Source organism: Mustela lutreola, chromosome 3, assembly GCF_030435805.1.
Source record: "Mustela lutreola isolate mMusLut2 chromosome 3, mMusLut2.pri, whole genome shotgun sequence".
In the NCBI taxonomy this organism is placed as follows: Eukaryota; Metazoa; Chordata; class Mammalia; order Carnivora; family Mustelidae; genus Mustela; species Mustela lutreola.
This window is the reverse complement of record NC_081292.1, coordinates 170526792-170544745: the sequence shown is the minus strand read 5'-3', so window position 1 is coordinate 170544745 and position 17954 is coordinate 170526792. Positions and strand designations below refer to the sequence as shown.

Here is a 17954-nt window from a genome sequence, read left to right as displayed (position 1 = left end):
GGAAGGTTCACCCTGTCCTTTAAAGAATACTGCAGTGCACCAAGGTATGTTAACATTATTTTTATAACTTAGTTGAGGTGGAACTGCTGTACAATGAGCTGTGCTGTTTCAAGTGCAGGGATTGCGGAGCTGCCCCACCCCTGCCCCACTGAAACTGTCACCAGACAGGGCAACTAACATTTCCATTCCCTCTGAGAGTTTCCTCGTGATCTATCCTTTCTCTGCCCCCTCCTCAGGCAAATATGGATCTGTTTTCTGTCTTTAACATTATTTTGCTTTTTTAGAATTCTGTATAAATGGAATAATTCAATGTAAATTGAATAATCACTGAATATAAGTTGAAAGTATGTCCCCCCTTTTATGGCATCTTTGGCTCAGTATAAGGATTTTGAAATTTTCCACATTGGGTATGTCAACAGTGTGTTCTTTTCCCCCAATTTGTTGATCCGTTTACCTATTGGTGGGCATTTGAGCAATTTCCAACTTTGAGCTACTGCAAATAAAGCTGACATGAACATTTTTATACAAGTATTTGTGTGGACATAATGTTTCCATGTCCCATGGTAAATACCTAGGAGAATTGCTGGGTCATATAGTAGGTGTGCACTTAGCTTTGTAAGAGACTGCTCAGCTGTTTTCCAGAGTGCCTGGGATTTCACGTGGCCTCCTGCAGTGCAGCACATTCCGGTGGCTCCGCATCCTTGCCAGCACCTGCTGGCGTCAGTCTTCTAGCTAATGTGTTCTCATAGATCTGTAGTAATGTCTCATGGTGCTTTTTATTTCCACTTCCCTGATAACAAATCATGTCAGCATCTTTTCATGTGCTTCTTGGCCATTTGTTTGTGTTATTTTGTGAAGTGTGTGGTAGAATCATTTGTCCATTTTTGCTCTGAATTGAATTGTGAGATTTAAAAAAAAATTATTATACTACTTATTATTGGGTTGTAAGATTTCTTTATGTATTCTGGATATAAGTTCTTTGTGTCACATATGTGTTAGGAAGGTTTTTCCCAATCTGTGGCTTGCCTTTTTTGTGCGTGGCATCTTTAGAAGAACAGAGTCATTCTTTTTGGTGAAATTGAATTCATTAGTTTTTTCTCTTTATGGTTCATGCTTCTTGTTTTTCAATCTAAGAAACCTTTTTCTGCTTCAGTATTGCAAAGGATTTTTTTTACTAGAAGTTAGATTTATAACTAATGTACAGTTAATTTTGTGTGTAATGTGAGGTAAGAGTTGATGTTCCTTTTTTCCCTTATGGATGATCAGTTTTTCCAGCAGCATTGTTGAAGAAACGTTTCTTTTCTCATCAATCACCTTGACACCTTTGCTACAAGTCAATTGACCATATGTTTGTGAATCTGTTTCCTGACTTTCTGACCTGTTCCATCAATCTATATGGCTCTAATCTTACCCCAAGACCACACTTTGATTATTATAACTTCACAGTAGGTGTTGAACTCGGACAGGGTAAGTCCTCTAACGTATTCCACCACCCCCCCACGAAGATATTATTTATTTATTTCTCAGAGAGAGAGGAAGAGAAAGAGAGCACAGGTAGTGGGAACATCTGGCAGAGGGAGAAGCAGGCTCCTTGCTAAGCAGGGAGCCTAATGCGGGGCTGCATTCCAGGACCCTGACACCGTGACCTGAGCCAGAGGCACATGCTCAATTGACTGAGCCACCCAGGTATCCTGCAGGTCCTCTAACTTTTGTTCTTAAAATTGCTTTGGTTATTTCTGAGTCCTTTTCATTTTCATATAATTTTTTAAAATAGTCAATTTCTACAAAATAAGCTTGCTGGAATTTTTTTTTCCTGAAGATTTTATTTTTACATAATCTTTACACCCAATGTGGGGCTTGAACTCAGGATGCTGAATTCAAAGTGTTCCAGCCTGCTGGAATCTTGATTGAAGTTGCATCAAACCTGTAAATCATTTTGGGAAGAATCAATATCTTAGTGACATTGAATTTTCCCATGAATGTAATATAACTCTGTATTTATTTAGGTCTTTAATTTCTCTCAGTAGAATTTTGTGGTTTTCAGGATAGATATCTTTAATGTTTTGTTAGATTCATTCCTATGTAATTTATGTTTTTATTTCATATTAAATAAATGAAATATAAAAACATGTTTCATTGTTTGCTGCAAAAAAATAAGAGTATAATGGATTTTGTGACCTTGGAAAACAACTTACTAATTATAGTAGTTGTTTTGTAGATTCCTCAGAAATTTCAATATGAACAGTTGTATCATCTGCAAATAGAGACAGTTGTACTTATTTCTTACCTAGATGACTTATATTTCTTTTTCTTTCCTTGTTGCAAAAGCCAGAACTGCTGATATAATGTTGAATATAGACGTAGTGTAAGCAGGGATGTTTTCATTTCTTCAAATCTTAATAGGAAACAATTCAGCTCTTTACTATTGAGTATGATGTTAGCTGTGGGCTTTTTGTAGGTGCCCTTTATCAGTTTGAGGATTTTCTTCTTTGCTGAGAATGTTTATTATGAATGGGTATTGAATGTTGTCAGATACTTTTCTGCATCTACTGAAGTGATCATATGTTTGTTTTTCCCTTAATTTTGTTAAAGGGCAAATGAAATTGGTTTTCAAGTGTTAAACCCACCTTGTATTCTTGATACGAACCTTACTTCCTCATACTACTCTCTTTACTGTTAAATTCAACTTGCTGTTACTTTGTTAGGGATTTTTGCATCCATATCCATGAGAGATATTTGTCTGTAGTTTTCCCTTTCCTTTTACTTTTGTTGGGTATTAGTGCTTAGGTTAATTTGGCTTTATAAAACATAAACTAGCATTGTAACAGAAGGGGGGGATATCATTGTTCTCCCCTCTTTTTTTTCGATAAAGTTTGGTGTTATTTCTTTCTTAAATTCTTGCTAAAATTTACCAGTGAACTTGGTGTGGAGATTTTGGGGGGGTGGGTGGAGATTTTTGATAGTACTTTTTGACATTTTTTAATCAAATTAAAACTTTTTGATTTTTTTTTTTTTTTAAGTAGGCTCCACATCCAGCATGAAGTGCAACGCAGGGCTCGAACTTACAACCCTGAGATCGAGACCTGAGCTGAGATTAAGAGTTGGGTGCCCACTGACTGAGCCACCTGGGGCCCCCATAAGTTAAAATTTTTAATGGATATAGGCTATTTAGGTTTTCTCTTTCTTTTGTCAACATTAACATTATATGCACCCTTTCTCTCATCCTCTGATTTCTGTCTGTTGGAGGGAGAGGGGTAAGCTTTATGAGAAAAGGGGTGTCCTGGGGCTTACTGACTCACTCTCTATTCCAGCGTCCCGGAGCTATGCCAGGCACAAAGTAGGCATTCTATAAATATCTGTTGGGGTAACTGGCTCATAGTTGCTGTGTGTCTGTCACTTGGCATCTTTGGGAAGCTTTCCTGTCTTCTCCATCCACATGGGACTGTGTCATAGCTGTGCCATGACAAAGGGAGGTGGCTCCTGAGTCAGGCCAGCCTGCCTCAGCCAGCCCGCATGCCTTGTCCTCCCACAGTGGCTGTTCAGATGCCCGGTGATGTGTCCATAGCTCTGGTAGACAGACCCTCTGAGTCAGGACTTGCCAAGGGAAAAAAGTATTTTCAACCCTTTTTCTGTTTTGGTTTTTTAAAATGTTAAATCCTGTGGTTGGAATGACTTCTTTTCAGTTTTGAAATATACTTGAAATACCAGAGGAATACAGGAAGCTTGGTTAGAGGAAAGGGATAAATTTGTTTAGGTTTGGAAGGGGGGGTTATATACATGGGGCAAGATTATCCCAGAAGGCAGTTGACGTTGTGTATGATTTACCTGCTTACTGGGAATGTGGTCTGAGATGTCCTTTCCTGGATCGCTTACAAATGACCATGCTGGACCAAGTACATTTGTCACTTGGGGAGTTAGAAAGGACAGTGTGATTTGGACTGGGCATCTCTGAGAGGACATGACTCTGTTCGGGTCCCTGGCATCTAGAAAGGTCTAGTTCCCCCTCCCTCCTTTGTGTCTCAGGGGCTGGGTCTTTGCACCTCCAGCAGCTGCAGGGAGTGGGAGCTGTACACATCAGCAGTGCTCCTCGTGGTCCTGTCTCCTTCCTGAGCCCCTGCCGGCACTCAGCAGCTCTTCTAGAACACGTGGGTCAGAAACTCCATCCCTCAAGCAGGGGTCCACAGACCACATCGTGTGCTGGAGGGGACCAGTTGGCCAGCTGTCTTCTGGTCACTGCTCTGCCTCCTACAGCAGTGGGGAGTGGCCTTGGGGAATCACCTGTCCTCTCTGGGTGTCTGTTTCCTAATGTATGAAATGGGGTTGGGGCACATGGTCATCCAGTCATAGGGGTGTGTGAGTCTGTGACCTCAGCTTCCGGCCGAACCTCAGCAGGGCCACTTGACAACCATGGGTTGTGAGGAACAAGGGCTCACATATAGCGTCTTTGTCCCCTCCTCTTCCTCCAGCTTTGCATCATGACCATGAGATGTGAAACCTTCATCGTGTTGGTCAGATGTCTGAAACTGTTTTCCTCAGAGTTAGTCCCGGAGGGGAGGAGATGGCTGCCCCTATCATCTTGCATGGTGGATTGCCTGGGAGGGGAGGGACATGGGGTACACAGGAAGGGGTGGACAGGACCCCTGCCTCTGATTCTGTTCCCACTGGCCTCCTGCTTTGTTGCGAGCCAGACTTGAGCATATGCTCACACATGTCACCGTGTTGTGGAGCGTGGTCTTTCCCAGGCAGCGTGGCTCCCAGACTGAGTCATAAGAAAGTGGGAGAACATGGCACTCCTTAGTGCGCTGGGTAAACCACCTGGAAATATTCCCTGTGAGGTGGGGACAGGGTGTGTGAGGGGAGTTATGCTCAAGGATACATCACTGTGCTGTGTTCCATGGCCACGAGGGTTTTCACCCTAAAATGCTCAGGGACTGACCCTTCATGTAAGTGGGACGTGTTTCAATTCTGTGAGAATTCATTGAGCAAGTACTACCTGTAGGTGCTCAGGGGTTCCTCTGGGAACAGAATGGAGGCCCCCTTCCTTGTGGAGCCTGAGGCAGAGAGAAGGGACAAGGTGCAAATTCCATCTTTTTTTGTAATGCATTGCATTTAACCCCTTCACATCAAATTCTCTTTATGCTCCTCCTGAGATACATGTGAGCACTAATTTATCTATCCGAGGTTAGCAGCAGACTTCTACAGAAGTCCAGATATTTTAGTCTTTGTGAGCGATGGGGTCTCTCTGGCCGTATGTAGCAGTTGGACACAGTATGTACAGGAATGACTATGCTCCCATAAAACTTTCTTTAACGAATAGGGGGCAGATTGTAGAGTTTGTATGGCTCTGACTTATGTCCTCAGATTTGATTTTCAGTGTTATTATTTCAACCTCACTGTTACTCTATTAAATCAAGCTCCCTTGGTGTTGCTGCCCATTTGAGTTGGGAGTTTTCAGTTCTAGTTAATGGAGAAATCAAGTTATTGACCTGGAAGAGAAAGAAGATTCCATTTCTGTGCCTCGGTCTGTGATGATGAGGGTGGTGTCTCAAGGTTAGGTTTGGGGTGTTGAACAGGAAACATAGGTAACAGTGGTTTAAATAAGGTAGAGATTTGTTTATTTGTCCTTGAAAAGACCAGGGGCCAGCAGTCTGGGGCCAGTGTGGAGCTCCGCGGTTGGCAGAGACCCAGCTTTCTCTCTGAGGGTCCCCTCGTGGAGCTAGCTGCTGGCTGCAGGAGCCGCAGGAAGGAGGTAGGCCAGGGCAGGGGTGGCCAGTGCTGTTCTGTCTTTTCAAAGAGCTTTCCTGGGAGCTCCCCCAGTGCTGTCCCAGAGCTGCGGGAGCTGTGGGAAGTGCACTGGTAGCCAGGCTGAGCAGGGGGCTACCTGGAACAGCAGGGCCATTCTGGAAGGTAGAAGGGGAAGAAGCTAATTGCATAGGCAGCTGTTAGTTTTTTTGTCCTGGATGTTGAGTTTGTAGATTAAAAAAAAAAAAAAGAAGAAGAAGAAGAAAAAGGCAGAGATGTATTTTAAAACACTTTTTTTTTTTTTTTTTTTTTTGAAAATGTGGAAAATACAGAAAACCAAAAGAAGAGAAAAGCCATTCGGTCTCACCACCTGAGATACCAGCTTCCAGTTTTCCATGCTGTGTGTCCTGCCCTTTCAGTCTCATTTTTGTTTAATCCAGTAATGTGATGTAATACACCCTTTCCAAAATTCTTTGTCAGCCTTGTTTTCCCCTAGTGAGGTGTTTGTCTCTTTTCTGACTGCCTCTACTGTTGGCCTGGTAGCTAGTCCCTGGTTTACTTAAGCACTGGAAGTGTTGGACGTGCACACATCCTTGAGATAAGCTCGTTAGTCAAGGTGTGCATGAGCCTTTGTCCTGAGGGCGGACACCTGGCAAGCCAGAGGATGCACGTGTTCTTTGCTCTGGGAAGTCTTAACTGCCTGATCAGTTTGACCTTCAGTGATCAGAAAAGTGCATGGCTGACATTGGGCTGTAGAGGCTGCTTATGTCTCTTCTCTTCCTTTCCCAATACTTGTTGACTGTGGTGTTACTGTAGATGCCCTTGGCTGTGTGCAGATTTGGCATCACATAATCCCAGAGAAAAACAGACGGATTGTGACAGCATGGGAGTGGCCAGATTTGAGACTGTTAAAGTATTCCCATCATGCTCCCTCCATCTCCACATCCCTTCAAGACCACTGCCAGGGCACTTTTAATTTAGATTCCATTATCACTGGGATAATAATGATCCTAGTGCTTGAACTAATGACTTGGAGCTAATTTTTCCCTCTGTGTGGTAGCCAGATGCAGTCACTGCCCTTTCTGCGGCTGTGTTTCTGCCTCACGTGCACTGGCGCAGCCTCTGAAAGGGGCCATCATTCTCCAGGACGGGGCCAGCCCAGGAGGAGCACAGCCCTGAGCTTCTGGGGCCTTGGGACTCTGCCTGGGAATTACTTATTCCATCTGAGATCTTTGTGCATTTTGCTAGTCTCGCTCAGACGCAGACTCCCTCCCATCCATCAAGCTCCCTCACTTTTTTAAAAGGTAAAGTTCTGGGGCACGTCGGTGGCTTCATCAGAGAGATGTCTGACTCTTGATTTCGGCTCAGGTCTTGATCTTGGGATCATGACCTTGAGCTCCACATTGCGTGGGCCTCTGGGCTCAGCGGGGCGTCTGCTTGAGATTCTCTCTCTCCTTCTCTCCCTGCTCCATCGCTTTTTTTCTCAAATAAATATATCTTGAAAAAAAGATAAAAGGTAAAGTTCTGTATTCACTGTAGTATTTCCTGTATTCACTTTAGTAGTTCCTTATAAAATTAAAAAACTTGTACTTCTATTGCTGTTGTTTCCAATGCTTGGTTACAGACTTGAAAGGGTTTTGAGTGTCTGCCCCAGCTCATCCTTCCCCATGAGACTTCTTTATTTTTTTTCTGAATATAAAACTTTGTAGCAACTAAAAAAACTGCCTTATAGCAAAACGCCTGTAATGTTTTACTCATGCTAAGGTTGGCATAATACTGACTTTTTTATACAAATAACATGTAAAAAACACTCAAAAGTCTTATCACTGAGATCCCAAATATAGACACTATTATAGAGACCTGTGGTTCTCAATCGTGGGAGGGAATGGGGCGGGGAATAGGAAGGTGGCATTTGCCACTTGGATAGAAGACATTTGGCAGTTGAAGACACTTTGGTTTGACATGTGGGGGCTGGAGTTGGTGGTGTCTCTGCTACTGGTGTGTCAGGAACGCTGTTCAGCACCCCATAGTGCTGTAGGGGACAGCAAAGAATTGTTTGGCTGAAAATGTCAGTAGTGCTAAGGTTGAAAGCTGTGATAGAGGCAAATGGTTTGGTAGGTGTTTTCCTATGAATATCTGTAAATAGTATAACAGTGGGATCATTAATATATACTCATGTGTGACCTGTTTTTAAAATGCATTATATTGGGGGCGCCTGGGTGGCTCATTCAGTTAAGTGTCTTCCTTCAGCTCAGGTCATTATCCCAATGTCCTGGGATCGAACCCCGCATCAGGCTCCCTGTTCAGTGGAGAGCCTGTTTCTCCCTGCCTGCTACTCTGCTTGCTTGTGCTATCTCTTTGTCAAATAAATAAAGTCTTTTAAAAATAAATAAATAAAATGCATTATATTATGGGGGCGCCTGGATGACTCAGCTGGTTAAGCTCAGGTCGTATCTCAGGGTCGTGAGTTCAAACCCCATATTGGGCTCCACGTTGGGCATAGAGTCTACATTTAAAAAAAAAATGAACATAAAAGTAATGCATTATATTATGAACATCTGTGTCCATGAGTACACGCTGACATTGCACTTGTAAAATTTGGCTGCATGGTTTTCCGTTGTGTGCTTTGGAGGGTTGGGTTATTTATAGTGCTTCACTGTTGGAGGAACGTTGAGTTTTGCCCTCTGTGGATCAGCTTCTCGTTTCCTGCCTGCTGTGGGGGAGATGCAGTGTGGGGCACCACCTCTACACCTGGGGTGCTCGTTGTTGGCATTCCCCCTCCTTCCCCTGCCAGGGGCTGTCTGCTTCCAGCACCCTGCTCAGGGTCACCTATAATCTCTAAGATTTTACATGTTGAGCACATTCCAAAGGTTAATAAAGTACTGTAGAAATATTGACTAGATCAATAATCCCAAATATTTTTGTCACATTTCAGTTTTAGGTATAGCTTTTCCTTTTTGCTTCATCTTGCTTTTTCTTTCCTTTTAAAAATCTGTCCTCTGATGGATTACAGTGATTTTGGCCTCTGGCCTAGTTGGCTTTGCTCCCTACCTGAATGTCCTATGTTCCTGGGGATCGGTCTCCTCAGGATGGTTGGGAGCTGGGGTGGGGTGGAGGTGCTTACCCTATGGGCTGTGGGCCCCTGGGCAGGCAGAATCATTGTGGGGGTGGGGATCCCCTTTTTCCTTCAAAGCTGCCCCGAGACTGGAGATGACCCCAGCTTTAGAGAGAAGTGCCCTGGCAGCAGTTCCTTCCTGGGCTCCTCTGGTGGTCGGGACACATGCAGTGGGGTTCCTAGGGGTCTGACCCTGTATTCTGGGGCTACTTTTGCCCAGGGACCTCCTGGTGCTTGTTTATATGGTGTTATTTTTGTGTTTGGTATGGCCCTCTGTGAGGAAGTCTGTTGTCTATGCACATCCCAGCTGTTTTGAATAGTCTGGGTCTCCGGGGGCTTCAAGGTAGGGATCTGTGTGTGGTGAACACAGTGTTTGGGGCAGCATCAGAACAGCAGGATGTGAGTAACAGGAAGTGACAGGAATTACCAAACACTCCAGATACTTATTCTTGGCCACCTTTCCGAGTCCCACAGGCTGGGGGGAGCTGTATTTAGCTTAGTATTTCCAGGTTCCTAATCCTGCCCGGACGCTGTCCCTTTGGTCCTCTTTTGGTCAGTGACTCAACTTCGAAGTTCTGATTTGTTACTCCAGTGTCTCTGGTCTCCGGTGACACACAGGGTGTTGTACATCGATTTTAAAACTCGATTTTTGTTTTTGCTGGGCCACTTCAATTCTGATCCATTTTGAGGAGTTGGAAAATGTTCTGCAAGAGGGGAGAGCGGCAGGTAAGAGTTCTAGGTGTTGGTGGGCAATGGGGCTATGTGAAGCTGTAGGGGAAAGCAGTTGAAGTGTAAGGTTTTAAAATGAAGTGAGTGGAAGAAATGGAAGATTATTGTAAGCGTTTCTGGAAGCGATGATTTTTGTCTTGTGTTTCTTAGGGGTGGAAGGCTAGGATTTTTAAAGCCACAGGCTTGGTGAAGTGACTTCCCTCCCACTTGCTAGAAAAATCTTTGGTCCCCGCCTGGTCAGACAGAAAGCCTGCAGATCAGATCAACTTCCCTATGGTGAATTTCCGTTGTCTGAACTTTGTTGCAGGAGAGATTACACCCCCCCCATCCCCAGGGCAGGCACTTCGGGGCGGGGAGATGGTCTGTTCAGCTGGAGCACACTCACTCCTTCTTTGAAGCACTGTAGAGAGGTGTGGTGGCGGGGAGTATTTCAGGCACCTGCCGACCAGGTGCCCACATGGGCTGCTCGGTGTGCCCTGTGCCCTGCTGTCCAGCAGCCGGGGAGCCAGCCATTCGCTCTCATGTACTGCTGTGCACACACTGACCTGTGCTGGCCTACGGCCCAGCCTGCGCCTTCCTGTTGTAGGACAGCGGGGGATGGCGCCTGCCACTGGTGGCAGTCATGGCCTACCTTCTTCACCCTGAGAATGACACCAGGGGACAGGTGCTGCTACTCTTTTTGGGGGTTAAGAAACCGAGGCCTAGAGACAGGTCATTCGTACCACTGGCTCCCTGATATCTCTGTCATAACTGGTGTGCTGTCTTGCCCCTCTGTGCCGGACACCCTGTACCCTCACCCAGACTTATCCTCCAGACACAGGACATGCATCTCTGTGTGCTTCAGTAGACCTCAGAAAGGAAGTTTCTATGGTTTGATACTAACTTCCTGTGACTGCCACGCTGATGCTTCACGGAGTGGAGTGTGTTGGAGAGGTTTTCGGTTAGTCTCTAAAAGCTTCCTTCTCAGCAGTCCCACCAGTCCCTTCCCCTATAAGCCAGCGGCCTTACTTTCTTTCACACACTCCACCAGTTTTTTAGCGTGCAGGAATGTACTTGAGGATGAGAAATTGGATATAAATATAACCCCCCCCCCCCCCCCCCCCCCCCCCCCACTTTAATATCCCCTTTTCTTCCGCTGAGTGTGTGGCAGCCATGGGAGCCCCTGGAGGAGGGCACTGTGTGGGTGAGTGGGGTGTGGAAACACTGCACCACGTTCCGGCTCCCTCCATTTTACCAGCAGAATCTGTCTGCGGGCATGGTTACAGGCTGACCTGTTACCTTCTATAAGGCTAGACTATAAACTGTAAGTTACTATAAGCTGTACCTACTGGTACAGCTGTATTTTCACCTGGATACATGCAGTAAACTGTAAACTGTAAATACAGGACATGCTATGTGTGTCTCAAGCTCTGATGACTATTTTAGCATATTTTTGTGCTAAAATGTTTGCCATTAAAAAATTATTAAATATTTCAGGGATTCAAAAAGTAACACAATGAACAACTATGTACCCTGTGCAGCCAGAGAACAAAACAGTATGGATCTACTTGGAAGTTCTTTGTATTCTGGATCCTGCTAACCCTCTAGCCCTCCCTCCTCAGAGTCACTGCTGTTCTGAGTTTGCTATTTACTGTTTGTTTGCCCCCCCCCCCTTTTTTAAAAATCCTTTCTCTCCCCCCTTATGTAGGCATAAGCAACACCAGAGTATTTGGCCAGGTTCACAATTTTGAGGAAATGGTGTCATACTGTATACATCTTCCGCAGCTTGCTGTTCTCACCCAGCATTGTGTTTCCAAGATCTACCTGTGTGGATACCACTGTCTTCACTTAAGTAGTTCAAGGTTAAAAGTGACTGATTTCTGATTCCTGGAATTAGATCAGAATTTCTGGGGAGTGGGACATGAACCTCAGAACTTTTTCCAAGTACAGTGCTTGTCGAAGGGTCCCAGTGCTTGGTTGTTAGTTTGTGGCTTAAGTAGTGGTACAGTGTCCAGAGTGTCCCACTGTTGACTTGTATCTTCCCAGCTTTGACTATTATAAAAAGCACTGCAGTTCTTATACTCACCTTCCTGGGCACACGGGCATGAGTTTCTCTAGAGTGTATTCCTACGTGTTGAATTCTCAGGTGTGAACATCTTCAGCATGATGAAATATTGTGGGATTGCTCTCTAAAACTTATTTTTTTAAAAAAAGATTATATTTATTTATTTGACAGGCAGAGATCACAAGTAGGCAGAGAGGCAGGCAGAGAGAGAGGAGGAAGCAGGCTCCCTGCTGAGCAGAGAGCCTGATGCGGGGCTTGATCCCAGGACCCTGGGATCATGACCTTAGCCGAAGGCAGAGGCTTTAACCCACTGAGCCACCCAGGTGCCCCTAAAACTTAATTTTTTTAAAAAAGATTTTATTTATTTTTTTGAAAGAGCGAGAGAGATCACAGGTAGGCAGAGAGGCAAGCAGAGTGGGAGGGGCAAGTAGGATCCCTGCTGAGCAGAGAGCCTGATGTGGGCGTGGATCCCAGGACCCTGAGATCATGATCTGAGTCGAAGGCAGAGGCTTAACCCACTCAGCCGCCCAGGCTCTCCTAAAACTTAATTTTTTTAAACTACCACCAGCAGTGGTAACTTATGAGTGATCTCATCTCTTTCTTTCAGAGAGAAAGGGGGCAGGGAAGGGCAGAGGGAGAGGACCTTAGGCAGGCTCCGCACTCAGGATGAGGCCCGATTCAGGGCTTGATCTCACAATCCTGAGATCATGAGTTGAACCGAAATCAAGAGTCCGATGCTTAACCGACTGAGCCACCCAGGCGCCCCTTTCATTTCTTTTTTTAATGCAGCCAGACTTATGGCAAGGTGAAGTCCCCATGGTTGAGAGAAGACGTTGGGCATGGTTGAGATTTTGATAGACACTTCAACCTCAGCATGTCCAAAATTTTGAGCTACAAACCCGTCCCCTAACTGCAAGGCCTGTTCACAGCCTTCTTCATCCCAGGATGGCAGCTCCATCTCTCCAGCTGTTCAAGGGGTAGTTGTTGGCTCCTCTTTGTCCCATACCCCATCCAGTCTGTCCTGAAACCCTGTTGCCTTCAGGACACTCAAGAGTGCATGCTGGCTGCTCCCCTTCCCTTCTCTCTCGATGGGAAAGCTGAGCACCCTCCCCAAAGGATACTGACTTCTGCCCTACCCCTTATGTTCTCTTTTCCATAAAGCAATCAGAATGCTTTTTATTGTTATGTTTTCTTTAAAAGACTTGATTTGTCAGAGAGAGAGAGAGAGAGCATGAGCAGGGGGAGCAGCAGGCAGAGGGAGAAGCAGGCTCCCCACTGAGCAGAGAGCCTGACGCAGGAGGACTTTGGGATCACAACCTGAGGCAAAGCAGACGCTTAGCCAACTGAGCCAACTGGGTGTTCCAAGAACGATGCTTTTTAAACCTAAGTCAGATATGGACCTTCTGTTCAAGAGCACCACAGCTCCCCATTTCAACTGGCATAAAGGCCAAAGTTCTTAGTGGTGCCTGCATGACACACTGTGGCCTTTTGCTTCTCCAAGGTCATCCCTGGCTCCTCTCCCCTGATTCCCTTGGCTCTAGCTGCCAGCTGTGCTTCTGCTTTAGGCTGTGGCCCACTCATTTCCTCCCATGTCCTTCCAGTCTTTCCCAATGAGGAAAAGGGTCTGTTGACCCTAATCTCCTTTTTCTGATCTTTCTTTTTTCCGTAGATTTGTCACTGGTCACTACTCTCCGTACTATGAAATTTACTTCATGGTAGTATTTAGTATTCATTTCCTGTCTGCATTCGAATGAGAGCTCCCTAGGAGCAGGGGTCTTGTTGGTTTGTTAAGTGAAAGCTGCCTGAATTTACTTCTGAGAAGAAGGGAAGAATTTGGAGCCCAGACATGAAGGTTAAGCATGGGAGAGGAGAAGCTGGCCTGTGGGGGGATTATTTGCAGAAGGACACGTCTGAATGTGGGAGCGGTACCCCAAGGGGGCTCTCTGGTTGGCAGTGGGATCTGTGGATCTGGAGCTGGGGGGCAGCTTGTCTTCCACTTGTTTCGGGTCTGTCCTGCTTGTACCTGCGACAGCTGCTGGGGTCGGCCCATCCAGGAAGTGTGCGGTGCGGTGCGAGGGCAGGACCTGTGGTTCTGATATCCTTCCTCCGTGGCTGACATGAGATGCACCTTCATTGATTTTTCAAGCACTGTTGTGTATAGGAATGCATCCTGCTATTTCTGGTGCTCTCTCCTGCAGGCTCAGGTACCAAGCCAGTAGCAGAGGTCACGTCACAGCCCAGTAGCAGAGCTCCGTGACCCTCGTGTGCTTACTTGGACTCAGGTGTATGGAGAGGACCTGACTAGGATTTCTTAGAGTATGTGCACCAAAGTGTGTCCGCATATTTCCTTAGTAGATCAGGTCGCTCATGAGTCTGCACTGCCTACAAATGACTTTAACAAGATAAGATTACACTTTTAATTTGTGCCGGGGGAGACCATCATCGATGGTCCTTAAGAAATACCACATTGTTCTGGAGTTACTCCCTATTTTCCCAATTTAAACATATTAGATATAGAAAGTTGATTGTGGTTACTTATTTCTAATTAAGCCGTTTAAGATCATTGTAGATTCATATGGAATTGAAATAATACAGAGATCCTTTGTGTTCTCTACCAGTTTCCCATAGTGGTAATGTTTTGGGAAACTGTGGTACCACATCACCACCAGGATGTTGACATTGATACAGTCAAGAACCAGAATGTTTCCATCTGGACAAGGATCCCCAGGTTGCCATTTTTATCCACACCCACTCCCTTCTTTAACCCCTGGCAACCACTAATCTGTTCTTTTTGTAATTTCATTATCTCAGGAATGCTGTATAAGTGGGAATGTATGGTAAGTAACCTTTGGGGATGGGCTTTTTTTCACTCAGCCTAACTCCCTGGATCTCCACCCAGGTTGCTGTGTGTACGATAGTTGCTGCTTTTCCTTCCTGAGTGGTATTCTGTGGAATGGGTGTGCCACAGTGTGTTCAGTTACTTGCTGCTAAAGGACACCTGGGTTGTTTCTGGTTTTTGGTGATTGCAGATAAAGCTGCTATGAACATTCATGGGCAAGTCTTCGTTTCTTTGGGATGAATGCCCAGGAATGGAATTGCTGGGTCATATGGTAGCTACATGTTTGCTTCTTTAAGAAATTTCCCAACGGGATGCCTGGGTGGCTCAGTTGGTTAAGCAGCTGCCTTCGGCTCAGGTCATGATCCCAGTGTCCTGGGATCGAATCCCACATTGGGCTCCTTGCTCGGCAGGGAGCCTGCTTCTCCCTCTGCCTCAGCCTGCCATTCTGTCTGCCTATGCTTGCTCTCTCTCCCTCTCCCTCTCTCTCTCTGACAAATAAATAAAATCTTAAAAAAGAAAAAAAAAAAAGAAATTTCCCAACAAACTGTTTGGCAGAGTGGCTGTACGATTTTATATGCCCACCAAAAATGTGAGCTAGTTTCTCCATATCCTCTCCAGCACTTGGTGTTGTCACTGTTTCTTATTTTAAGCCATTTAGTAGGTGTATAGTAATAGTGCATTGTATTTTAATCGGCATTTCCTTACTGGCTACTGAGGTAGAATACTTCTCATGCTTATTTGTCTCCATACATGCTCTGACACCACTGGGGTGTGGCCTGTGGGGATGGACATTTCTACTTGGCCTTCTCTGGACACTACACAGTGGGGTGCTGGTGCGCCTCGTTTCTGCTTGGCACGGTGGGGGTGAGGGCCAGTGTGTTCTGTGGTATTTGGCTGGAATACAGTGGTTATTTGCAACTCTTCTATTGATTTCTGCCTCGTTAGCCTGCCGCCCATGGCTAGAGAGAGAGCGAGTAGGTTTTTGGCGGACTTTTTAACTCTTTCTGGCTGCTGGCTTCCTCATCTCCGCTCTAGGATGCTTGAGGCCAGTGGACACCCCAGGAGCTCTGTTGTGTGTCATTCTGAGGCCCTGAGGCCCAGTTTCTCTGCCTTCTTCTATCTACCTTTCAGAGTCTTCTCATATTTTTATTTTTATTTATTTTTTTAAACTTTTTTTTTTTAATTTTTAAAGATATTTATTTATTTATTTGACAGATCACAGGTAGGCAGAGAGGCAGGCAGAGAGAGGGGGAAGCAGGCTCCCTGCTAAGCAGAGAGCCCGATGTGGGGCTCGATCCCAGGACCCTGGGATCATGACCTGAGCTGAAGGCAGAGCCTTGAACCCACCGAATCACCCAGGTGCCCCCAGAGTTGTCTTCTTCTCATATTTTAAAATATCTAATGTCCAGGGTTTTAGTTGTACTTAGCCAGAGGAATAGGAAAAAGTATGTCTAAACTTCTTGCTGGAAGCAGAAGTCTGCTTGTTACTTTTATTATTTTCTGGATCTGCAAATCTGACAAGAGTGTCTGAGCAGCCCTCAGTCTGAGCTGCATGTCTACCCCCCCCCCCCCCCCCCCCCCGGCCTGTCCTGGCCTTCAGACCCTCTCAGGCCCAGTTTGTAGTGTTTACTACTATTTACATTGTTTGGTTTGGGCCGGTGGTTCCGTTCCAGCATGAAAAGGTTTGCAGGATCTTAATCTTTTTGTCATTTAAGGTCACATTTACGAATGAGAAGCACATCCAGATAAGTCTGTGATTAGGAACTGCAGGACAGGATGTGGCTGGTGAGTCAGGGACTCCCTCATCATCATCTTCCAGACCTACTTTTTCTACCCTCTCGTTGAGCACTGGTGGGGAACCTGGTCAGAGTGGGCGGGGCAGCGGGCAGATGACTCAGTGAGCTGTCCCTGTCATTCTTGTTCTGATGCTCCAGCCCAGTGCCCCTGCCAAGAAGGAAATGCACCGTGCCAGACTGTGTGTGTTCTGAGAGCCTGGGAGGACTCTTGGTGAGTGCTGGTTCTGCTCCTCCCTCAAGCTCTCCATGCCTGGCCTTACTCCTCTTGCAGTTGTGCTGGGAATGGAGGTCAGGAGCCAGCCTGCCCGGTGTCCTGGCCCCGGCTTCCTTAGCCAGGGACGCAGGGTCTCAGTTTCTTCTCCCAATGCCTACTTTATGAGGTTGTGGAGAAGATGTAATGTGCAAATATCTGTAAACATGCAGATTTCCCGAGACAAATGAGTGCCCAATTCTAGTGGCGGCCACTGTCATCTGACACTTTCGTTGCTGTCTCATAGGAGCTAGTACATATGTTCTTGATGTCCACATTTTTCCTTTAAGCATCACTTCTTCTTTTTTTTTTAAAGATTTTATTCATTTATTTGAGAGAGAGAGAGAGCATGAGAAGGGGGAGGGCAGAGGGAGAAGCAGACTCCCGGCTGAGCAGGGAGCCTGATGTGGGGCTCAGTCCGAGTATTATGACCTGAGCTGAAGGTACCAACTGATCTACCCAGGGGCCCCTTAAGCACCACTTCTGTATGTCTCTGGCACATCGCCCTTTTCACCGTGGTTTCTCAGAGATCATTGCCGGTAGTTTAATGACCACCTTGGTTAATTCTTCCCAGGCTACTGGAAGATATTTGGCTGGGGTGTCTTAGACTTGTTTGGAGGAGCTATTTTCTCATACCTCCTGGATGATCATTTGTATGAAAAGATGGAAGCAAAAGTTCTCATTTCAAATAAAACTTCTAAAGCTCTTTTTTGGAGTCTTCAGCATATATTATAAGCTTAAGGTTTTATTTTGGTTTACTTTTCATCACAATTAAATGTACTTTTTAATCCCCATTACCTGTTTCCTCCATGCTCCCATCCCTCCACCAACCTCCCCTCTAGTATTCAGTTTATTCCCTCCAGTTAAGAGTCCTTGTCTTAGTTTGTTTCTCTCTTTTATTCCTTTGCTTATCTGTTTTGTTTCTTAAATTCCACATATGAGTGAAATCACATGGTATTTGTCTTTCTCTGATTGGCTTATTTCACTTAGCATTATACTCTAACTCCATCCATGTTGTTGCAAATGGCAAGATATCATTCTTTTCTATGGCTGAATAATATTCCATTCCATCCATTCCATTACACACACACACACACACACACACACCACACACACACACACACACACACACACACACACTACATCTTCTTTATCCATTCATCCATCACTAGATGCTTGGGCTGCTTCCATATCTTGGCTATTGTAATAATGCTGCAGTAAACATAAGGGTGCATGTATCCCTTTGAATTAGTGTTTTTATAAGCTTTGGGTAAATACCCAGTAGTGTGATTATTGGGTCTTAGGGCAGTTCTATTTTTACTTTTTTGAGGACCCTCTATACTGTTTTCCACAGTGGCTGCACCAGTGCGCATTCCCACCAACAGTGCATGAAGGATTTCCCTTTCTCCTCATTCTTGCCAACATCTATTGTTTCTTAT

At 45.4% G+C, this 17954-nt stretch overlaps 1 protein-coding gene across 6 annotated transcripts in view; it reads left to right on the top strand.

Moving 5' to 3' along the window:
• DGKD (diacylglycerol kinase delta) overlaps positions 1–17954 on the top strand; it is a 113398-nt gene that overhangs the window by 47160 nt on the left and 48284 nt on the right. The window contains exon 1 of one of the 6 annotated variants that reach the window (XM_059167679.1): positions 24–44. The exons of 4 other annotated variants lie outside the window; for them this stretch is intronic. Coding sequence is in view for 1 of the 2 variants with exons in the window: in XM_059167677.1 (XP_059023660.1) it covers positions 9557–9583 (27 nt within the window). In the remaining variant the exon portion in view is untranslated. Of the gene's footprint in view, positions 1–23; positions 45–9446; positions 9584–17954 lie in introns of those variants that run through there. One more of the 6 variants, XM_059167677.1, reaches the window with a different exon arrangement.